Here is a 25,155-nt window from a genome sequence, read left to right on the forward strand (position 1 = left end):
CTAATGCATCTTATCATCAATAACAATACCACCAAGGATAACAATAACCCTGCTCAGAGACTATTCTCTTCTTCATTCAAATTCTCACAAAGAAGAAAATATCTACACTACCGACTAGTCATCAACTTCCATGTACTCACTCTGTAGTTGATTGGCCACTGCCAGGGCCTGGATGTTATTTCACCTTCTTTGGGTTTCAGCCCACTGTTTCCCTGCAAGGAATATTTATTATTAGATAATTTACAGTATTTTAAACGTTTGCTGTAAAATACACAGGCAAACCTGAGAGGAATAGGCGTTAAACTATAGCTTGGAAAGTTCAATTTTTCAAAATGCGAATCTTACCAAGCGAAGTTCATTCATGAATTTGTATGACTTGAGCTTAGGTTTTTGCGCTGTAAATAAAATACACTAGAACCAATGACATTTTTTACAACAGAAATCGAGAGTTATATTACACTTACATATCATACTGAGTTTTTAGCTTTTCCCTGTTTAGGGCACCTTTATTTTCACTCAAGGCGTCTTCTCTGTTTGTGACATATCCTGTGAAACTCTGTTGATATGACTAGCCCTAATCCAGTATCATTCCCTTGAGTTTCAGAATATTTGGATTCCAGTATACTTTACCCAGTATCATTCTGATGTATGTATTGCATTTATTTTCATAGTTTTCGTTTTGTTCACCAACCTGTGTCATAACAGCATGGCTCTCCAAGAACTTCTCCACAAAAGATGGTGAATACAGCTCAAAACTGACGTTTGGCACTGAAAGAAATGGCAAACACACATGGATCAAGATCTAGAATGTAATTCCTCACACTTTTTAAAAGAAAATTCGAAAGTGCTGGTACATGAACAAATCCAAAAACAAAATCACTGCCGATGTTTCAAAATTCAGAATAAAAAAAACAAGGACGGAATGTTATTGGAACGTTTCTTCTTCTGCGTTTGTGGGCTGAAACTCCCACGTACACTCGTGTTTTTTGCACGAGTGGAATTTTACGTGTATGACCGTTTTTTACCCCGTCATTTAGGCAGCCATCGGAGGAAGCATGCTGGGTATTTTCGTGTTTCTATAACCCACCACACTCTGACATGGATTACAGGATCTTTTTCATGCGCACTTGGTCTTGTGCTTGCGTGTACACACGGGGGGTGTTCGGACACCGAGGAGAGTCTGCACACAAAGTTGACTCTGAGAAATAAATCTCTCGCCGAACGTGGGGACGAACTCACGCTGACAGCGGCCAACTGGATACAAATCCAGCGCGCTACCGACTGAGCTACATCCCCGCCCTGACTGAGTTACATCCCTGTCCTGACTGAGCTACATCCCCGCCCTGACTGAGCTACATCCCCGCCCTGACTGAGCTACATCCCCGCCCTGACTGAGCTACATCCCCGCCCTGACTGAGCTACATCCCCGCCCATTGGAACGTTTAATTTGTGACATTCCAATACCATACCTTTCTTGTTGTTTTTATGCTGATAGATGTACTTTTTAACGCTCTCTATTCTAAAATGATAGGACAGTTATGATTCATTCTTTAAGAGAACCCAAACAATTTCAGTTTATTATTTAGAAGCATGAAACAACAGACTTCCCAAGTGGCTGTTAAATGAACATGAGACAAGAAAATTGCAAACTATTAATGCCACACTTACATAAATGCCAACATTGCTTCAAAGCCCCCTTGGATTAAAATCTAAATTGAATAAAACTTGTAAAAAAAAACTTCTACCAACAGTTACTGTACTTAAAAAAAAAAATTAACTAATAACACATGATTAAAAATTTTTTCTTCAAAATAACAATCTGCCACTGTAATAAAAGTCACATTATGCAAGATTCCCCTTCTGAGCTGCTCCCAAAACCAAAGCTTACATCTGGCATCGCGCACTTCTTCCACGTTCCAGCGACTTCTCTGGTCACGAGTGTTGGTGTTACAGGTTGCCTCCAGCTGCTCCCAGCCCCTGGTCGTGCACACAGCAGTAGCAAGACATGTTTAAACTCAAGGTTTTGAATGCCTTCCCAGCCCCTGGTCGTGCACACAGCAGTAGCAAGAAATGTTTAAACTCAAGGTTTTGAATGCCTTCCCAGCCCCTGGTCGTGCACACAGCAGTAGCAAGAAATATTTAAACTCAAGGTTTTGAATGCCTTCCCAGCCCCTGGTCGTGCAAACAGCAGTAGCAAGACATGTTTAAACTCAAGGTTTTGAATGCCTTCCCAGCCCCTGGTCGTGCAAACAGCAGTCGCAACAAATGTTTAAACTCAAGGTTTTGAATGCCTTCCCAGCCCCTGGTCGTGCAAACAGCAGTCGCAACAAATGTTTAAACTCAAGGTTTTGAATGCCTTCCCAGCCCCTGGTCGTGCAAACAGCAGTAGCAAGAAATGTTTAAACTCAAGGTTTTGAATGCCTTCGCAGAAGATATAGTGCAAACAGCAGTAGCAAGAAATGTTTAAACTCAAGGTTTTGAATGCCTTCCCAGCCCCTGGTCGTGCAAACAGCAGTCGCAACAAATGTTTAAACTCAAGGTTTTGAATGCCTTCCCAGCCCCTGGTCGTGCAAACAGCAGTCGCAACAAATGTTTAAACTCAAGGTTTTGAATGCCTTCCCAGCCCCTGGTCGTGCAAACAGCAGTAGCAAGAAATATTTAAACTCAAGGTTTTGAATGCCTTCCCAGCCCCTGGTCGTGCACACAGCAGTCGCAACAAATGTTTAAACTCAAGGTTTTGAATGCCTTCCCAGCCCCTGGTCGTGCAAACAGCAGTAGCAACAAATGTTTAAACTCAAGGTTTTGAATGTCTTCGCAGAAGATATAGTGCAAACAGCAGTAGCAAGAAATGTTTAAACTCAAGGTTTTGAATGCCTTCGCAGAAGATATAGTGCAAACAGCAGTAGCAAGAAATGTTTAAACTCAAGGTTTTGAATGCCTTCGCAGAAGATATAGTGCAAACAGCAGTAGCAAGAAATGTTTAAACTCAAGGTTTTGAATGCCTTCGCAGAAGATATAGTGCAAACAGCAGTAGCAAGAAACGTTTAAACTCAAGGTTTTGAATGCCTTCGCAGAAGATATAGTGCAAACAGCAGTAGCAACAAATGTTTAAACTCAAGGTTTTGAATGCCTTCGCAGAAGATATAGTGCAAACAGCAGTAGCAAGAAATGTTTAAACTCAAGGTTTTGAATGCCTTCGCAGAAGATATAGTGCAAACAGCAGTAGCAAGAAATGTTTAAACTCAAGGTTTTGAATGCCTTCGCAGAAGATATAGTGCAAACAGCAGTAGCAAGAAATGTTTAAACTCAAGGTTTTGAATGCCTTCGCAGAAGATATAGTGCAAACAGCAGTAGCAAGAAATGTTTAAGCTCAAGGTTTTGAATGCCTTCGCAGAAGATATAGTGCAAACAGCAGTAGCAAGAAACGTTTAAACTCAAGGTTTTGAATGCCTTCGCAGAAGATATAGTGCAAACAGCAGTAGCAACAAATGTTTAAACTCAAGGTTTTGAATGTCTTCGCAGAAGATATAGTGCAAACAGCAGTAGCAAGAAATGTTTAAACTCAAGGTTTTGAATGCCTTCGCAGAAGATATAGTGCAAACAGCAGTAGCAAGAAATGTTTAAACTCAAGGTTTTGAATGCCTTCGCAGAAGATATAGTGCAAACAGCAGTAGCAAGAAATGTTTAAACTCAAGGTTTTGAATGCCTTCGCAGAAGATATAGTGCAAACAGCAGTAGCAAGAAATGTTTAAACTCAAGGTTTTGAATGCCTTCGCAGAAGATATAGTGCAAACAGCAGTAGCAAGAAATGTTCAAACTCAAGGTTTTGAATGCCTTTGCAGAAGATATAGTGCAAACAGCAGTAGCAAGAAATGTTTAAACTCAAGGTTTTGAATGCCTTTGCAGAAGATATAGTGCAAACAGCAGTAGCAAGAAATGTTTAAACTCAAGGTTTTGAATGCCTTTGCAGAAGATATAGTGCAAACAGCAGTAGCAAGAAATATTTAAACTCAAGGTTTTGAATGCCTTCGCAGAAGATATAGTGCAAACAGCAGTAGCAAGAAATATTTAAACTCAAGGTTTTGAATGCCTTCGCAGAAGATATAGTGCAAACAGCAGTAGCAAGAAATATTTAAACTCAAGGTTTTGAATGCCTTTGCAGAAGATATAGTGCAAACAGCAGTAGCAAGAAATATTTAAACTCAAGGTTTTGAATGCCTTCGCAGAAGATATAGTGCAAACAGCAGTAGCAAGAAATGTTTAAACTCAAGGTTTTGAATGCCTTTGCAGAAGATATAGTGCAAACAGCAGTAGCAAGAAATGTTTAAACTCAAGGTTTTGAATGCCTTCGCAGAAGATATAGTGCAAACAGCAGTAGCAAGAAATGTTTAAACTCAAGGTTTTGAATGCCTTCGCAGAAGATATAGTGCAAACAGCAGTAGCAAGAAATGTTTAAACTCAAGGTTTTGAATGCCTTCGCAGAAGATATAGTGCAAACAGCAGTAGCAAGAAATGTTTAAACTCAAGGTTTTGAATGCCTTCGCAGAAGATATAGTGCAAACAGCAGTAGCAAGAAATGTTTAAACTCAAGGTTTTGAATGCCTTCGCAGAAGATATAGTGCAAACAGCAGTAGCAAGAAATGTTCAAACTCAAGGTTTTGAATGCCTTTGCAGAAGATATAGTGCAAACAGCAGTAGCAAGAAATGTTTAAACTCAAGGTTTTGAATGCCTTTGCAGAAGATATAGTGCAAACAGCAGTAGCAAGAAATGTTTAAACTCAAGGTTTTGAATGCCTTTGCAGAAGATATAGTGCAAACAGCAGTAGCAAGAAATGTTTAAACTCAAGGTTTTGAATGCCTTTGCAGAAGATATAGTGCAAACAGCAGTAGCAAGAAATGTTTAAACTCAAAGTTTTGAATGTCTACAGACAGAAGGTAGATGATTTCATGCCCATGCTTATTCCCTTACCTTACGTTTCTCCTTTTCTTTTTACAATACTGGCCAAATAAAAAGGGGACCCCCCCCCCCCCCCCCCGGCCTCTTAAGACCTCCAAACATCTGAGAAAATCAGGTCTTAAAAAGGAGGGAGTCTTACAATAGGGGGTAAAATTTCGGAGGTTATGAACCGGAAAAAAGAAAAAACAGGGTCTTAAGGCCAAAAAAAAAAAAAGGTCTGTTTACGGTAACATAGGGTGAAAAAATAGGGTCGGTAGGTCGGCTTTTTTATTTTTATTTTTTTTTTCATTTTTTCCATTTTTTTTTCTCCCCTCTCTATGATGTTTCACAGTTCATTTCTTCTCATCAATCCCTGTTTTTGCCCAACATAACTATAAACAGTACTTTGAGCTTACCTCCCTTCTGTCGTCTGCTGTTTGAGCGCAAACAGCTCTATTTTGGATGCGTTTTTTTTTTTTTTTCAGACGATCCAAAAAAAAGATTAGGGTCGGGCCTAAAAACTAGGGTCGGTCAGGTTACCGTAAACAGACCTTTTTTTTTGGGCCTAAAAGGGGGTTCCACTACACACAGATTTGAAAAGCTTTCTTACAGAAGTTACACACTACACCCCAAATCAGTATGGATTCCTGCCATCACTGACCCTAGGCCCATGTTTTACCATCATTTAAAGCCCCGACAGGAGTGTTGAAGGAGCCTGTGCGTCTGCGATGGCTAATGATCAAACCTCTCTGTACGCTGAGGCCTGCAAGTGCTAAGTGCGGGTACACCCAACAGCAACAACAGCAACAGCTTTGCATAGCTCACAATACAGACATAACAGGACCTTTGAAGCAGCTGTCTCACAGGTCCCATGTGCATGCTGACAATTTAAAGTCATCACGACAAGACCCAAGCAACTTGCTGACAATTAAATTACACAAATATCCTGTGTAATATATTGTGTAAAAGATTCCATCTCACACGGCATTACTAGGTAACATGCGCCTTGAGTCGCCTTGTGTGGTGAGATACGTGCGCGATATAAATCCTCGTAAATAAATAAATAAATAAAATCCTCACGTAAACAAACCTATAAATTAACAAGAACGGAAAAATAATGCCAAGCAATCACTGCTGCAGATAGTAACCATGTGGAAATGTCTCAATGGCTAAGCATTGTAAACACACACACACACACACACCCCTTCTCCTCCAAAAAGTACAACGCTTGCAAAACAACTACCATTTGGGTAGCTTCTTGTCGTGGGAGAAAAGCGCGCATCTCACATAGTAGTGCACAAGACGTATTTGGGAGCGCACTGTTTGAACCGGTGCTCCCTGCGGTGCTCCCACTATCTCCACCAGCCACACGTCATTAGCGTCACCAGAACCATTCTGAAACACACGTTAAGCTCTTGTTTTTAACCATTAGCGTCACCAGAACCATTCTGAAACACGTTTAGCTCATGCTTTTAACCAATATTGTAATTCAATCAAGTTTGCGTTTTAATGAAACAGATCCTGTGATTGGTCAGAATGCCCCAACTCATTAAAAATTACCGGTCATTAATTGTCGATAACAACTCGCTAAAAAATCCATTAACAACCTGCTGGCGAGGCGCATTGATACAGCCTCAACTAGACTCGGTTAGATCTGAGGGTCATTTTACAAGTAGGAAATATGAAGGCCAACGAAATACCGAGACCATAAGGTATGCGAAGTGATGACGTCGAATACGTGACGTAAGTTGATGCATGAATTCTTCCGGACTACGTCAGTCAATTCCAAAGATCGCTTTTGTGATGAAAATAATTTGCTTTATAATTTAGAGTTTGCTGTCCAGAAACCCGTCAAAAAAAAAGAAGGGAAAATGTGTGTGAAAGAAAACAAAACAGGAGCAGAGTGATAAGATGGGAATACAGAGACATATTTCTTGGGACTTGACCCTTGCAGGTAGGTGGACTGAAAGTAGTGTGTGAACAGAACAGAACCAATTCTGTCTGTTTACCATCGCATGAAAGCAGGAAAGAGATCGTCATCAGATTGAATTACAATAACATTAACATGCTTCCATTTGAAACTTCTCGGTCTTCATCGAGGATTGACGCCCTCCCAAAGTCTAATTGAAGCCCGAGCGATTCGCTCCGTCGGGCTTCAATTACCTTTGGTCGGGCGTCAATCCCCGATGAAGACCTCGATGTTTCAAATGGAAGCATGTTAATGTGTAATTGTAATTCAATCAAGTTGGCGTTTTAATGAAACAGATCCTGTGATTGGTCAGAATGCCCCAACTCATTAAAAATTACCGGTCATTAATTGTCGATAATCACTCGCTAAAAAAGCCATTAACCACCTGCTGGCGAGGAGCATTGATACAACCTAAACTAGCCTCGGTTAGCTTTGAGGGTCATTTTACAAGTAGGAAATATGAAGGCCAACGAAATACCGAGACCATAAGGTATGCGAAGGGATGATGTCGAATACGTGACGTAAGTTGATGCATGAATTCTTCCGGACTACGTCAGTCAATTCCAAAGATCGCTTTTGTGATGAAAAGAATTTGTTTTAGAGTTTGCTGTCCAGAAACCTGTCAAAAAAGAAGGGAAAATGTATGTGAAAGAAAACAAAACAGGAGCAGAGTGATAAGATAGGAATACAGAGACATATTTCCTGGTACTTGACCCTTGCAGGTAGGTGGACTGAAAGTAGTGTGTGAACAGAACAGAACCATCGCATGAAAGCAGGAAAGAGATCATCGTCAAATTAAATTACAATAACATTAACATGCTTCCATTTGAAACTTCTCGGTCTTCATCGTGGATTGACGCCCTCCCAAAGTCTAATTGAAGCCCTCCGTCGCTTCGTTCCGTCGGGCTTCAATTAGCTTTGGTCGGGCGTCAATCCACGATGACGACCTCGGAGTTTCAAATGGAAGCATGTTAATGTGTAAGTGTCACCAGAACCATTCTGAAACACACGTTAAGCTCACGCTTTTAACCATTAGTAAAATACAGCTGAAGCGTTCATACCTCTTCCCCCCCCCCCACCCCCCCCCCTGTTTTCAACACAAAATATATCTGACATAAAAACACACTGATTTGGGATTATTTCCAGTCAGTCTTGCTAGTTTTTCACAGCTGAACAAGAATAAATTAAAGAAAGCCTTGAAAAGCATGTGTATTTCTTAGAGACAGAGCAAGACAGAAAGAAAGAAACACACAAAACTTACCACCCCATAGCCCGACAGCTGGAAATGTCTTTTACTGAGCGGGGCAGGTTCCTTGTGACTGTGCAAGTTACGCCTTGTTCTGAAATGTTAAATCAATCACATTTGATTTTTCAGATCTTCGTTCTTTTTTTTTTTCTTTTTTTCTTTTTCTCTTTTTTTTTTTTTTTTGCCTCAGTTGCATGCAGTCCGCTTCAAGCTGAAAAATAAATGAAAAGAATGAAATCCTAATTTTTTTCTTTTTTTTTTCTCTTTTTTTTCTTTTTTTGTTTCTTTTTTTTTTCTTCCTTTTCTCTTCTTTCTTTCTTTCTCTCTACAGCTGAGCGTCCTTCTTCATTGGCGTTTTATAAATTTATCAATTGTATGTGGTTTTCTACAATGGACAAAATCTTGCATCTTTAATGTTGGTTATTGTCTTACATATGTCTGTGTTTGGGTTGACTTAGGTGTTGTTTGTGGCGGTGTCATGATGGAGTTAACATAGTAACAATCACAATAAGTAAGAGGAAAAGCAAATTGTAAGCGTGCTAAAGTTTTCTTAGTAACAGTTCTCTTTTCATACAAGTGGTGTTTAGTGTAACAATGTAAGTTCCGCCTTTACCCCGGTACCGTTCTCCTTTTAGCGAAACGAAAGAAAGAGGGGGCGGTGAGGGAAGCCAGAAAAGAAGTATATATGATACACTATTCTACGTTTCGTATTTGTTTCTCTTTGTCAAACATTATTATAATATCAGTGGGAGTTCCGTATCTTCGTTCTTAACATTTGTAAATGTATCTCCAGTTTTAAGACTCCCCCTGATTTTCTCAGAATGTTGTAGGTCTTAAAAGGGGGGTTCCACTCTACTATACTGTCTTAAATCACTCGCACTTAGGCAGCACTGATGAGACTTAAACAGTAGCATGTACTTTGCAAATCTGAAAAACAATCTAGCGACAAAGCCTGTCTTATATTTCAAGATGCACCAGCTGTTTCAAGACAACTCACAAATAGTCACAGCTTTTGAACCACTTTAAGGGCAACCTTCGGCTAGTTTGCGGGGCGAGACAGATGTAGCTCTGTTTTTTTCATGTCTGGACTACATCCGGTGTTGCTGGCGACGCTAAATTTACCTCTGTGTCCTTCTACTATAACAAGGCTTTGTGCCCTGGAGACAGATGCTCGGCTTGAATGCTTGGCCCAGTGATTCAATGAGATGGCAATACTAACGACAAATGCACAAGCTATCTACGCTAAGTATAGGATTCGGTGAGATGGCAATACTAACGACAAATGCACAAGCTATCTACTTTAAGTATAGGATTCAGTGAGATGGCAATACTAACGACACATGCACAAGCTATCTACTGTAGAGGTTTCAGTGAGATAGCAATACTAACGACACATGCACAAGCTATCTACTTTAAGTTACTAACGACACATGCATAAGCTATCTACTTTAAGTTACTAACGACACATGCACAAGCTACCTACTTTAAGTAGAGGATTCAGTGAGATGGCAATACTAACAACACATGCACAAGCTATCTCGTTTAAGTAGAGGATTCAGTGAGATGGCAATACTTACGACACATGTTCCAGACGTATGAGGTCTCCATTTTTGACAAGCACAACGGGTTCATCTCCATCCACGTCACGGTCTGCTGGTTTCAACTTCCACACGTTGTTCTCGTCTTTATGGCTGTATGTAGTCACCTGGACGAGCCCAGTTAAAAATGCATCGAGTTAAAAATGTTACAGTTGGGCACATTATTTTTCAAAACCCTTTTAAGGAATAAAATCAACTTACAAACAACAAAATATGTATAAGACTGTCCCTTCTTCTTCTTCTTCTGCGTTCGTGGGCTGAAACTCCCACTTGCACTCGTGTTTTTGCACGAGTGGATTTTGATGTGTATGACCGTTTTTACCCTGCCATTGAGGCAGCCATACGCCGCTTTTAAAGGAAGCATGCTGGGTATTTTCATGTTTCTACAACCCACCGAACTCTGATATGGATTACAGGATATTTTCCATGCGCACCTATTGGTCTTGTGCTTGTGTGAACATACGAAGGGGAATAACTGTAACTGTAGATAGCTCCTGCTCAACCAGATACAGATTTTTTCATTACATTCAGAAAATCAATGTGTATACATACCTTTTCGCGCATAATATAATCTGTTAACCTCAGATATATCATCTTTTCAGCTCTTCTTTACGTAATGCTTGGAAGAACAACTTCAACGAGATTAACATCTTAACCAGAGGCAAAAAGAAACATTTATTAGAACATCAATCTATTTATCTTTGAACATGGTACACAACTGTACCATGTTTCGGATGAGACGAAAAACCGAGGTCCTTTCGTGTACACTACATTGGGGTGTGCACGTTAAAGATCCCACGATTGACAAAAGGGTCTTTCCTGGCAAAATTGTATAGGCATAGATAAAAATGTCCATCAAATACCCGTGGGACTTGGAATAAAAAGTAAAAAAATTCCATCTCACACGGCATTAAGTCTCAGGAAACATGAATACACGCATGCAGGAAAAAAAAAAATATGGGTAGCGCCGTATGTATGGCAGCTCGCTTTCCCCGGGGAGAAAGCAGCCCGAATTTCCATGAGGGTAACCTCACTGGACTGTAAATCTTATCCAATCCAATCCAATCCAATCCAATCCAACAGACAAATAATAATGGATGAAAAGAAGAACATGTAAAATGTACTTGGATTGTTGGGTTTGCTCAAATACAGTGAAACCTTATAAGACTTAACAAATCTCAAAAAAACTAAGGTCTTTAAAAAGGAGGGAGTCTTAAAATGGAGTTGAATTTACAGAGATCATGAACAGAGAATCTTTAAAAAAAAAAAAATCACAGTCTTAAAAAGGGGGAAATCTTAAATTTGGGGGTCTGAAATAAAAAGGGGGGTTCCACTGTAATGAGATAGTTGTTCACCTGCTGCTGTCTAGGCCCAACCTCCTCTGGGTACAGGTGAGGGTGGGAGTGGAGGTATGCACCACCCGTTCTCCGTTGTTTCAGTGTGATTAGGCTGCCAAACGCCACATCTGAAACCAACAAGAGGATTTAAGAGACACAATTATTTTCTTTTCAGCAGGTAAAACTTGACATTTATTTTTCATTCAAAGCTGTTGCTGTTCTTTTTCTTCTCCCAAATCCATCTTACACATGAGCGCGCACACACACACACACACGGAAAATCGCCCAGATGTCACTTCGTGATGTTACCACACCATCCTGACCCTTGCATCTGTCTTCCTTTATTCATCTTTCCACCGTTATTTTTTGCTCGTTTCTTTTAATCTGTCATTTATTATTTCAAATTTGTTTTTGCTGTTGTCGTTAATTGTCAAGCTGGTGGTAGAAGTGCTTGAAATCACACCCATCTGACTCACGTTGTGGCATGCTGACATTGTACAGTCTGTTTCCTATGAGTTGAGACTGGAAAGCTGAACTGAAGAAGCCATCTCCATTGCCACTGAAAAATCAAAACATACATATACATTTCTTGACAACTGTGAGAAAAAAAAAATGCACGTAAATGTACGAATTTCTTCAAAGCAGCTGATCTTTCGGTCTTTATTTAATTTAGAAAATAAGATGAAAAAAAATTAAATTCTACCCATTTCTGAATTTTCTCATCTTTATATTCTTGACAGTGTTATGGGCCTTCACATATTGAACATGTCTGACTGGATACTGGCTGAGCATTTCAGGAGGATTGGAAGAAGATACGTGCTCCATAGACTGAGAACAAAGGAGTACGACAGCAGTGATGGGGCTAGTATTATTTCAAACCGGTACGCAAACTTTTATGATGCAAACTGTCCAGAAAAAAACGGTAGTCTGGGCATTGGAACCAGTAAGAGTCTAACTCAGAGTACTGGTTTTTTTTTTTTTACCACTGCTTCGGTATTTTCTTATTTTAACCGGTAAAATACCCGTAATTACCGGTTAACACCAATACTGTACAGTGAAACCTCACTTCTAAGATCTTTAAACAATCTGAGAAAATAAGGTCTTAAAAAGGAGGGAGTCTTAAAATGGGGGACATTTACACAGGTTATAAACAGAATTTAAGTTTGAAAAAACAGGGTCTTAAAAGGGAGGAAGTCCTACACTGGGGGGTCTCAAAGGAGGGTTCCACTGTACTGAGAACAATCTTGGTGTAAAGTTACATGCAGTCCTCAAAGGAGGGTTCCACTGTACTGAGAACAATCTTGGTGTAAAGTTACATGCAGTCCTCAAAGGAGGGTTCCACTGTACTGAGAACAATCTTGGTGTAAAGTTACATGCAGTCCTCAAAGGAGGGTTCCACTGTACTGAAAACAATCTTGGTGTAAAGTTACATGCAGTCCTCAAAGGAGGGTTCCACTGTACTGAGAACAATCTTGGTGTAAAGTTACATGCAGTCCTCAAAGGGGGGTTCCACTGTACTGAGAACAATCTTGGTGTAAAGTTACATGCAGTCCTCAAAGGAGGGTTCCACTGTACTGAGAACAATCTTGGTGTAAAGTTACATGCAGTCCTCAAAGGAGGGTTCCACTGTACTGAGAACAATCTTGGTTTAAAGTTACATGCAGTCCTTACCTGTGATTGAGCACCTTGAAGTGGACATAGAAGTAACAGACGTAGCACACCACAGGAACCACAATAAGGCACAACGCTCTGGCACACAGGTGTTTCGCCACTTGACTCTGAAAACAACAGAGCAAAAGATCAAAGCTCGTTTTCACCCGCATGATCACACCTCATACATATTAACACACCAGCCAGCATCACCTCATGTATCTATACAGATCTGCACACGCAGTAAACTTCTCTATTACAGTACACGTCATTTGAAGGGACAGAAGCTAACAGGCTTGAAAGAGGCTACAGGTGTCACGCACATTCAAACCCTAACTGTCCATTAAGAAAAAGAAAAAAAAAGAAAAAATAATTAGTCACAGCATCAGTATTTACAGCTGTCTCACACATTCGAAACCAAACTGTTCACTTGGAGAAAAATCAATTAAAAAACATTAGATTACAGTCATAGCACAAGCAAAGTAAGTACAGTCAAAACTGTCTCTAACGACCGCCCAAAGGGGAAACAATCATGATAGATGATCACTTATTTCTGGATGCTGCCCCTTCTAAGGTAACACTGGAGGCAAAATGACAACATTGTTGCAAAATAATACCAACAGATGACAATCAGCCAGACAATCAGCCAGACAACCAGCCAGACAATACAGTGGAACCCCCCTTTTAAGACCCTCCAATGTAAGACTCCCTCTCTTTTGAGACAGACATGAGACCAGCAAATGTTCCAAAAGTAGGAAACTAAGCCGGGGTCCAGGAGCAACGCCCCGGTAGGGGGTTCAGGGGAGCAAAGCCCCCCTGACGGAAAATGAATGTTTGAATTATAAAGGCCATTTTGGGGCCTCTCCTGATAGCAAAAAATTAGATCATGCCTTTTTAAAAAGCCATAAAAACCACAAGAATAATATGTTTTAGCATTTTAAACAAAAGTGTAATTTATAACAATCACACACACACAAAACTTACTTGAAAACTTTCAGAACCAACACATTTTTTCCACCAAGTCCGTATTTCACCACGCAGTGGCCGTTGTCGCACCACGTGCACACGGCCTGACCGGGAATGGATATCTTGGCGATACTGTCGCCAATGAGCTGGCGCCTTTCTTTCTTGTTGATAATGACAGTCACTTCTTCTGACAGCCAGTTGGCTTTCCACTTGTTTTTCACACTTTGGTCGTCGATCGTAAGAGCTTCCACAGCCGACAAAACAATACGGAATCCAGACGCCATGATGCTACATTTTTCACCTTCGGCGTTTGGAGATCGGCAGTCAATCAAAACAACCCGCAAACTGCCATCGGTGAATAATTAAGCCTGGGCGATAATCGTCGGAGATCGACAGCCAATCAAACGCGACCCATGATACTGCTATGGGTTCACGCGAGTGCTGGGGTGCGAATGCACTGACTTCAGACGCAGACAGCTTCAGCTGAACGGTTCATACCACCACCCCCCACCCCCCCTTTTTTTTTCTCAACGAATTTGCATCGATTTCAAGAATGGTCTGTGAGTTAAGGAAAATATCGGAATTCCGATAAAATTCGGACCAGTCCCATGTCTGTTGAGACCCTCTTTTCTTAAACTTTCTGTTTATAGCCTTTGTAAATTCAACTCCATTTTAAGACTCCCTCCTTTTTAAGACTCCATCCTTTTTAAGACTCCCTCCTTTTTAAGACCTAATTTTCTCTGATTTGTTTAGGTCTTTAAAGGGGGTTCCACTGTACTCACCAATGACAGAGAAACATCAGACAGCAGACAGCAGAGATCCCCAGCAGTCCACAGACCCACCAGCAGCACCACGAACAGACCCACAAACTTCACACTGCAAACATACCATACATATCCATTTAGCCCATGAGAAGAAGCACTGAACTGAACACCTAACCTTTGTAAACAGTCGTGCAAGTAAACTACAGCATTCCAAACACTCTTTTACAATCTAGATTGCTGAGTAGACACCCAAGAGATCCTTACATTTACTGAATGCTGTCCAGAAAAAGTCTTCACTGGCAACATTTAAATTGTGCTGTTCTTGACTAGTGAGTCGGGATCTCTTTCGTTTTCAATATTCTTTGGCAATGCAATCACACAATAGGCACATATAATGTAGACTGCCCTGCTATCCTGATCATCAAAACTGATTATATTGCAGAAAAGTTTTCTTATTCACCCGATATCCTAAAGCTGCTTCCCATTTGCATGCAATCATAGTGCAGTTACATCTGTATTTTTCAAACACTTGGAAAAACAAGAGCCCGGTAGCAGACAGTTGGTAGAGCACTGAATTCAGTGTCAGAGACAGTATCCATGTCCCACCCCTGCGTCACCACTGGGGCACGTTAAATGCCTCAATCATTCTGCCAGAAGTGCAGGTGGCTGATCAGATTACACCTAAACACACCACACTTGGGTAAAGGGACTCTAGCTGTGGCTGATCAGATTACACCTAAACACACCACACTTGGGTAGAGGGACTCTAGCTGTGGCTGATCAGATTACATCTAAACACACCACACTTGGGTAGAGGGACTCTAGCTGTGGCTGATCAGATTACACCTAAACACGCCACACTTGGGTAAAGGGACTCTAGCTGTGGCTGATCAGATTACACCTAAACACACCACACTTGGGTAGAGGGGCTCTAGCTGTGGCTGATCAGATTACACCTCAACACACCACACTTGGGTAAAGGGACTCTAGCTGTGGCTGATCAGATTACACCTGAACACACCACACTTGGGTAGAGGGACTCTAGATGTTGCTGCTATATTATAACTTTCCACTGGGAAGATTAGCGACTCCAATTTCCCACTGATGGGACATATGCCAAATATGATGAGACTCACCCTATAGCACCTGATAGACTGAGTCCTGTGAGCGCCATCCACAGCCACCAGCTGATAGAGAAGGGCCTGAGACAAGATAGAAATAAGTCATTGTACAAGGGTAGGACAAGAACTAGGAGTGACGGCAAGTTAACAGCTTAACTCACACCTCTTTCGTCATTATTCAACAAATACATAAATGAATAGGGAAAAATTTAACATAAACAGGACACCACAATTAAAACGTCTGGTCTCAGCACTGCTGCTTATATGACACATAAACACAAAATGTAAAAAGACACCACAATTTAAACATCTGGTCTTAATACTGCTTCTTATAGACACATAATGATATAATGCAACGGGGACACCAACATCTCACAACTGCTGGTTAGGTCTGGTTGGAAAAAAGAACACTACAGTCAGCAAGGATCAGAATAAATCTTCACAAGAATGAACTAAAAATATAGCACAGTAACACCTGTAAAATCTCTTCTTCTTCATGCCAGCAATGTTCATTTTCCAGATATGAAAGATTTGAATGTACAATTGAAGCTTCCTTTAAGGACACTGACCCTTGCCCCAATTCAGGACCCTAGCTGATCTTATTTCCTGGTCAAAAGGTCTAAAAATGCACCTCCATTTAAGACATTGTTCTCTCAGATTTTTGGAGGTCTTATAAACGAAGGGTGCCACTGCAGTGGAACTCTTTTCGTGAGAATGGGCCACATGCACAAACACCTTTCATGTAGCGTGTGTATTTCTCATGTCCCAACTTGGACAGAGGATTTTCCAACACTCATAAATGCACTCCATTACCTGTCTCTGAAGGAGAGAAACTTGAGGTTACAGTAGGTGGCTGCCATGATGAAAAAGAGCAGAGGTGGGTCAAGAAGGATGTATCGAGACAATGTACTGGTCCCTGTATCTGAAACCAGATCAGGTCAAAGGTTGATGTTAATTCATCCGATTGCAACAAAGTCTGAGTGAACATCTCATCACAACAAGTGGCTCGAAATCAGTACTAAGAGATAATGTTATGATAACTGACAAACTAAAATTTGCTTACAAAAGTATGTGAACAAGTTTAATTATCCTGTTGCTGTGTCTTTTTAGTGCTACATGTACTTTGAATGAATCTTGTTTTTGGGCTCATCAAAAGAATAGACAAACACCAATTGAAAAATCTAAAACATAGTTCATAAAGCATTGGTGGATATACATGTTTGTTGCAGACACATGATGTTTGATGATTAAGAGCCCCGCCCCCCCCCCCCCCCTCCTCTCACAGACACACACACACACACACACTGATTAAGCTTTTTTTACATCTTCCAAAGCAATATCATATATATTACCGAAGAGAATGAAGGAAGCAGCAAAGATAGATGCCACCAAAGACTGTGTCAACAGGTACACGCACTGATAGGCCATCGGAACAAGCGCAGCACCTAGCAAAGCACAAAACTGAAACACAAGCAGAAACAATTCATTTTACTGAAACATTTAACTCCCATGGCGCCTTCTTATTCCTTAGGATTAGTAAAAGCAGTGACACTCACAGTCATAGAACAGGCTCACTTTTATTAAATGCAAGCACTTGTCCGTAAGACATGTAGACACCTGAGCCTGACTGGCAGTGCTTTCAGTCACTTTTACATCTCAAAGTTGAGCATTTTAATCAAAATTGTGCAAACCTACTTGGTACAATCAGTAGTAGCTTGCTTGAGGATAACCTGTGTTGCATATATTGCAATATATATACCAAGCAATTGTATTATTTGCAACAACTATTGAGCCCCAATCAATCTTGTCCAGTGGGTAGAATCCACTGTACGGTTCTAGAGTGCTTTCTCAGCAGAAAATATCTTGCCTATAAAGGCTATATTACCAAAGAATGTATATATTAAGTGCACCATATGTCCGGGGTATGACCAAAGAATACAGCTTAATTAATTAAGAAAGAAGCAACTATCAGTCAGGAAAATGTATGATGACATTTTTTTTCAGATTGAAGACAGAAGAAAACAATACAAAGAAATGCACTTACAACTCTCATGCCTACATAGTTGGTATCGCCATATTCATCACCTGGCTTGGCGAAAGGAAAAGACCCATTGTAGCCTGTGAGGTAACCAGCCAAGCCTACCATCATCTAGAACAGACACACACAAAAACACAATCGATCAAATGCATAACAAGCTTAAAGACTCAAAAAACAAATAAACAAAAAATCCTCTGCGGATGTCTTTCGTGACAAGAGACATTTGAGCGATGTGTTAGGACATGTATTATGCAAGCAATTGTGACATCATTACCTTTTTCTTATGTTTTTTTCCCCAGGATGGTCTGGCACGGAGAACTAGTGCGAAAAGGTCGTTATTCTTTGTCTTTTCAGTCATACATCCTTTAGGATTGATTATCTTTCAAAAACCTTCAGGGGTGGAAAAAAAATTTGACAGTATTTCTTGAATCCCTTGAGCAACTGGTCAGACTCGCTATCTATTTAATTTAATTTCAACATATGCACTTGAGTACTATGATCAACAACACCACTCGGTGTCATTAACATGAAATCCTCGGGTCTAAAATGGGTCAAAGTTGAAAAGACATGATGATAAATTATTGTGTCTCTGGCAAAGGGTACAACAGAACAAGGGACTGCACTCAAAAACGTTTTGACAAAATCTGATCAAACGAAAGGCAGCTGCTTATAATTATTTATGCAGCTTACAAAATTGCTTGACTCTCACACGTGACACTGCAAAACTTTATAAATTATGCAGCCTGCGTCGGTAAGAAACATAATCACTTAATCAATACATGCACACGCAAAGGAAAAGAAGAACAGGGCCGAGAACACCAATGACACCTGCACACAACTGACAGATTTGCACTTAAAGGCACAGTAAGCCTCCCAAAAACCATCACAGATACTGTCAGGCTTTTACACACAGTACAAACACCCTTTCATTTAAACACTCACCGCTTGAGAACATCCTAGGTGCCCTCCGTAAAGAGCGAGCAATTTTCAAAGAATTCATTTTTGCGTGGTTTATCTTACCCCTGAGCCATCGTGAACCCTTGTGATCCAGTTTCCTTTTTTCACAATGTAGTCGTCAGTTTGTAATTTGAATGCGACTCGCTGTAAGCTTATCTGCAATAGCACGTTATTATGTACCTCTGAATCTATACAAAACAAACGGCTGTGATTCACAAGAACTCTAGCAATGGTTTTTGACTGTTCAGAGGAACTGGCGATGCCTATAAACCGTCGTCTGCTACGAGAACCACGACCTTGCGTGACCCTGCTTCCTGATTTTCTTTTTTCAAACTTTCAAAACTTCGAATTGTACTGATCTTGTCTTGATGAAAAAAGAATTATTTTATGATTTAAGAATGTTTGTGTAACAAGCTGTCAATTTATCATTTAGATTTTAAAAGTTAGGTCTAGCGCCCAAACGCACCATGGTCCGATTTTGAGGAGACAATCCGCAAAATTAATTCTTTGAAAATTGCTCGCTCTTTACGTAGGGCACCTAGGATGTTCCCGTTCAGTGAGCGTTCAAATGGAAGGGTGTTTGTACTGTGTGTAAAAGCCTTACAGTATCTGTGATGGTTTACGGGAGGCGTACTGTGCCTTTAAGGATCCTCAACGTACAGTAACACCTGTATGCAACGCTACCCTCTTCTAAGTCTTAATACAAGAAAGTGTGAATGCTTTAAAGTTCCACACTGTTTATAGGATGATCGAGCCAATATAGTGACTACATCACCAAAATAGGGATGTAATAAAATTAACAGCAAGCTGTGTATGACTTTCACAAAACGCACAATAATAATTTATTTAACTAAGAAAATGTAAGTGGCCAACAGTCAATGAGTTACTGTGATTGTTTTGCTGGCCCATGCTGAAAGGCTACACCAGCAGTGACTATCCAGTTTCAACTTCTACTCCCAGACAGAAATGCTTGCATTGTAGTACAAAAGCCAATTTGCCTCTTGGCTATTCAGAAGATTATTGGTCAAGGATAAGCCCTGAGAAAGACAAATGCTACACTTCGACCTGTCTGTCAGCTCTGACCCCCCCCCCCCCCCCCCGAAAAAAAAGAAGAGGTGTGGACAGCTACAGACTCGGAGAGAGAGTGAGTTTTATTTCCTGTGTAATTTGATGTGTTTTACATTTTATTTAAGTTGTGAGTGTATAACTAATGGTAATAAATCACTTTATCTTATTTGTCAAAGCTACAGTTCTGTACGTCACACTACCAATAATTTACACGCAATCAAATCAAATTAACCGGTTTATAATGCAAAAGAAACATCTCAGTGATTTATTTTCCTTTCCCAACATGAATGATGAAATACACTGTTGTGCTTACCTTTCCAAGGGGAGGGTGAACATCAAAGAAAAAAGTTCTGTTGATATACCAGCTGCCCATTTTTCCAAAATGAGTTTCATCCCAACTGAAACAAAGTACATTTAAACACATTGCAGGATTGAAAAGATGTAAGGGGCAAGAAAACTATACAAAGAAGCATCCAGTGTTCATGTAACTTGGGCTCTAGCTGACGGGCGCCGTGGCGTGGTGGTAAGACGTCGGCCTCCTAATCGGGAGGTCGTGAGTTCGAATCCCGGTCGCTGCCGCCTGGTGGGTTAAGAGTGGAGATTTTTCCGATCTCCCAGGTCAACTTATGTGCAGACCTGCTAGTGACTTAACCCCCTTCGTGTGTACACGCAAGCACAAGACCAAGTGCGCACGGAAAAGATCCTGTAACCCATGTCAGAGATCGGTGGGTTATGGAAACACGAAAATACCCAGCATGTCTACTCAACGAAAGCGGAGTGAAGCTGACTATGCTCTTAGAGTATAGTGTAGGGAACCCAAATGGGCAAACGAGCTCACACGTAACCAGACAATTCTGGAACGCTGAAGAAGAAGAAGAAGGGCTCTAGCTGTCATGACAATGGTCGGTAGCACTACTGACTGCGTTACACTTACAGCCATTAACTCTTACCAGTTCGCTCCCTTACCCATCATAAGCAAGCTTATGATGCCCCGCCCCCTGTAGTTTTCCACTGACCAATTATCTAATTATCGACAAAAAAAATTGGTTATTATATAATTATACATTGGATGGGTCGGACAGTGGATAAACTCATATGTTAGACACACTTTATAACAGAAACAAGCTGGGTTTTTGTTATAAGTTAGTTATAGGAATGCATTATTAGGCACACACACAAAAATAGTCTGTTAACGGTAACATAGGCCAAAAAAATAGGGTTGGTAGGTCGGGACTTTTTTTTCTCCAAATAAACATATTTTAAAGTTATTTTGCCAAAAAACAAAGACTTTTTTTTCTCAAAAAAACATTAAGTTATTTTGCCAAAAAACAAGGACTTTTTTTTCTTTTTTTCCCCCAAATGCCAAAAAAACGTCTAGGGTCGCGCGAAAAAATAGGGTCGGCCGAGATAAACAGACTATTTGGGTTTTTTGGCCTTAGGCATGCGTATGTCATGAAACGTCCAACTTTGAAATTTGGGTGGGGGTATTCAGGTGACAATAACTTATTTGTTTATCAGCAAAGCTCAATAAAACTTTGCTATGTTATGTAAAATGAATGCCAAACAGACTTGTTAGCAGCATATCTAAAATAAACTGAACACAAAATAAATTTCTTCTTTGTGTTTGTCACGTGTTCCAAAAAAATGGGCGTACAAATTTCAACAAAAATCATGTTGTCACCCCCATAACCTTTTTTACCTTTAAAGAGAGCACAATTCTCTTTGCAAATATGAAAAGCTTATTCATTTTCCTTTCATTTGATATATAACTTTCTATATTTCATTTAGAATATGACCCCAGATAGCCACTCGGCAAGTAGGCACCAATACAGCACAGTAAAATATGCCCTAAAACCCCCGAACTGGTAAGGCAAAAATAAAAAAAATGTTTGTTTACGGTAACCCGACCGACCCTAGTTTTTAGGCCCGACCCTAATCGTTTTTTTGGATCGTCTGAAAAAAACAAACCGCATCCAAAATAGAGCTGTTTGCGCTCAAACAGCAGACGACAGAAGGGAGGTAAGCTCAAAGTACTGTTAGGAGTAAAGGGTCATCACTCGTGTTACTTCCTTTCAAAATGGATGCACGCAGTGGTGGTCGCCACCCGCTAGCTGTAAAGCTTGATAAATGTTGTCATGAAAAGGATGGGGTGAAAATTATCAGTACCTATTCAGCAAGTTTTAGTATACATTAACAATACATTAAAAGTTTAAAACAACAGCTTGCCTAATAATATTTATTGAACACTTTAAAACAAACTAAAACAGTTACAGCTATAAATTCCTGAACAATAATCTTAGTTATGTTGGGCAAAAACAGGGATTGATGAGAAGAAATGAACTGTGAACTAGAGAGGGGAGAAAAAAAGAAAGAAAAAAATTTTTAAAAAAATTTAAAAAAATAAAAATTAAAAAAAAAATGAAACAAGTCGCGTAAGGCGAAAATACAACATTTAGTCAAGTAGCTGTCGAACTCACAGAATGAAACTGAACGCAATGTCATTTTTCAGCAAGACCGTATACTCGTAGCATCGTCAGTCCACCGCTCATGGCAAAGGCAGTGAAATTGACAAGAAGAGCGGGGTAGTAGTTGCGCTAAGAAGGATAGCACGCTTTTCTGTACCTCTCTTTGTTTTAACTTTCTGAGCGTGTTTTTAATCCAAACATATCATATCTATATGTTTTTGGAATCAGGAACCGACAAGGAATAAGATGAAAGTGTTTTTAAATTGATTTGGACAATTTAATTTTGATAATAATTTTTATATATTTAATTTCCAGAGCTTGTTTTTAATCCAAATATAACATATTTATATGTTTTTGGAATCAGAAAATGATGGAGAATAAGATGAATGTAAATTTGGATCGTTTTATAAATTTTTTTTTTTTTTTTTTACAATTTTCAGATTTTTAATGACCAAAGTCATTAATTAATTTTTAAGCCACCAAGCTGAAATGCAATACCGAAGTCCGGGCTTCGTCGAAGATTACTTGACCAAAATTTCAACCAATTCGGTTGAAAAATGAGGGCGTGACAGTGCCGCCTCAACTTTCACGAAAAGCCGGATATGACGTCATCAAAGACATTTATTCAAAAAATGAAAAAAACGTTCGGGGATTTCATACCCAGGAACTCTCATGTCAAATTTCATAAAGATCGGTCCAGTAGTTTAGTCTGAATCGCTCTACACACACACACAGACACAGACACAGACACACACGCACGCACGCACATACACCACGACCCTCGTCTCGATTCCCCCCTCTACGTTAAAACATTTAGTCAAAACTTGACTAAATGTAAAAAAAAAGCCGACCTACCGACCCTATTTTTTCACCCTATGTTACCGTAAACAGACCTTTTTTTTTTTGGCCTAAGAGTTAATAGTCATCTGAGACCAAAAAAACAACAAGCAAAAAGGGAATTTATATTTTGAGAGCAACCGCGCTGTAGCTGTGATAGAACTGTGCGTGTTTCTTGAGCTTGGCCAGCCGGGGGCTCTTTAATTAACCGACTCGTTAGTTCCCAATCCACTAGCTATGAAACAAATTAGTATAATTTATACACTTTTCATCTGCTCTTAAAAACAGTCACCATAAAAGCAGGCATTTTGCGATTACTCAACAGGCCTGAAAGTGGCGAGTATTTAAACATGTAACTGGCGAGTAGAAATGTTCATTTACTCGCCAAATGCGAGTATAGTTGCTGAAACAAATTAATTGTTGGTTTGGCTAGTAAAGTTTTCTATCTGGCTAGTACATTTTCAGAATTACTATAGCCAAAGGCGAGTTTACCATTTGTTGGACTTTCAGGGCTGCTCAACAAATAAAAGATAGCACTAGCACTTAAAGAACTTTTAAAATTGCTCCTTCTGTTTCATTATCCTTTTCAAACAGTTCAAAAGTACTGCACCTCTCATGTAAGTTATCAAATAGCCATGTAGCTGTGTACAAAAAGCCATTAAGTTTCTTACCAAACATGATCTGGAACCTCAATGTTGTAGAGTCTCATGTACAAAGCGACAAGCGTCAAAAACAACAAACACACATAGTACATTCTTGTGTCTTTTGCTTCCTCTTCTTTTGTCCTCTTGCTTTCACATTCAGTCTTATTTGAAGAACTTGGCACTGCATCTTTTTCACAGCTGTCTACATGCTTTGTAATACTTTCTGAGTCCATAGTCTTATCGTTACTTTTTGTGGTTTCCGACAAACCGGATTTGGCTCCTGACAAATCCCTGTGATTTACAGATTTACACTCTCTGTCGTTGTCACAGTCGCCAGCACCGCCGGAAAGTTCTCGAGCAACGTTTGACTTCATTTTGAGCGATTCCGCCACAAAAGTTGTCGGACTAGACGTGGACCGGTTGTGCAAAAGCCGAGAAGACGACAGAGGAGCTGACGCGAAGCGATCCTGTCCCTGCTTCCCTCTGACGATGTCCGCCTGTGAACTTTTGGTGTTCGCGCGAGCCAAGTCGTCCCGCGAACAGCCTTTTGTCACTTTTCTCTTTCTTAACGTCGCTTCCGCTGTTTCCATGACACTTGGGCTAGAGTCCTGCCGACGTCTCACACCTGCAGGTTGTTGATGTACAGTCCAGAGGGCCGACAGCTGAGCTACACAGCGAGACTAATATCGATTGCTTCAATTTTTACGCCATGTTGAGTTTTCTGATTGCCGAGAGTAGCGTCCCCTGCTATGCAAGTCGCATCAAAAAGTGGGCGTGGCTGCAAGAGGTGATATTGAAGGGTTGTAACCACTATAGCTCAGAGGTGTTCTGCGCGAAGGAAAACGAGCACGAGCACGGCCAGAAATTCTTGAAAAATTAAATATACTGCACTAAGTTTTCCTTACTTACTCCAGTATAACCCGGAGGAGCATAAAAACAAATTTGAAAAAGATGATGCCCAGCATAGTAGTACGGTTTCTGATTATCATCGTTGACAGTGATTGTCTGTTAATTCGCACTAATTTCTGTAGGAAATGCACAGACGTTCTCAGTCACCGAACACAGTCAACGGTTATAATTGCTCAATTCCATGTTTTCCCCCCTGTTTCTTTACTGTCATGGGGGCGAACAACTTGAAGTAACTGAAAATCATGACTCAAATGAAATACGTAAGCAAAGACGGTACTTCTACCACGTTCGTGGTCTATGACTACCACGTACATTGGTATAGGCATGTGTCGAATTTTACGTGTATGGTCGTTTTTTCCAACCAGTAAGACAGACAAAGGCAGTCATACTCCGATTCCAGGGAAATTCCATGATAACCATATTTTTTTTTAAAATCTAAACAATAAAATGACTGCGGGTGAGATGAACAAAGTGGACAAACAAAAGAATTCTTTACTCACCAATACAAGGAATGCATACTTTGAAAAAAATGTTTAAATTAAAAATAAAACACGGTAAAGATATAATCACGGTGTTTTCAGTTCGCAGGACCATCACTGAGAGTGCATGCACAGAACATACCAGACAGGTTTTGTTTATCATATTACTCA

At 40.2% G+C, this 25,155-nt stretch overlaps 1 protein-coding gene across 3 annotated transcripts in view; it reads right to left on the bottom strand.

Moving 5' to 3' along the window:
- Positions 1–24,307, bottom strand: part of LOC138953147 (protein O-mannosyl-transferase 2-like) — a 31,260-nt gene extending 6,953 nt beyond the window's left edge. For all 3 annotated transcript variants that reach the window (XR_011451493.1, XR_011451494.1, XM_070324939.1), the window contains exons 1-16: positions 23,624–24,307; positions 19,964–20,048; positions 17,632–17,736; positions 16,940–17,048; positions 16,401–16,509; positions 15,603–15,668; positions 14,485–14,578; positions 12,758–12,864; positions 11,563–11,645; positions 11,105–11,214; positions 9,729–9,856; positions 8,167–8,245; positions 6,180–6,331; positions 1,889–1,977; positions 692–768; positions 141–212 (exon numbers count right to left, since the gene is read on the bottom strand). Coding sequence is in view for 1 of the 3 variants with exons in the window: in XM_070324939.1 (XP_070181040.1) it covers positions 141–212; positions 692–768; positions 1,889–1,977; positions 6,180–6,331; positions 8,167–8,245; positions 9,729–9,856; positions 11,105–11,214; positions 11,563–11,645; positions 12,758–12,864; positions 14,485–14,578; positions 15,603–15,668; positions 16,401–16,509; positions 16,940–17,048; positions 17,632–17,736; positions 19,964–20,048; positions 23,624–24,186 (2,028 nt within the window). In the remaining 2 variants the exon portion in view is untranslated. The remainder of the gene's footprint in view (positions 1–140; positions 213–691; positions 769–1,888; positions 1,978–6,179; positions 6,332–8,166; positions 8,246–9,728; positions 9,857–11,104; positions 11,215–11,562; positions 11,646–12,757; positions 12,865–14,484; positions 14,579–15,602; positions 15,669–16,400; positions 16,510–16,939; positions 17,049–17,631; positions 17,737–19,963; positions 20,049–23,623) is intronic.
- Between the last annotated feature and the right edge of the window lie 848 nt (positions 24,308–25,155).

This window comes from Littorina saxatilis, linkage group LG17, assembly GCF_037325665.1.
Source record: "Littorina saxatilis isolate snail1 linkage group LG17, US_GU_Lsax_2.0, whole genome shotgun sequence".
Classification (NCBI taxonomy): Eukaryota; Metazoa; Mollusca; class Gastropoda; order Littorinimorpha; family Littorinidae; genus Littorina; species Littorina saxatilis.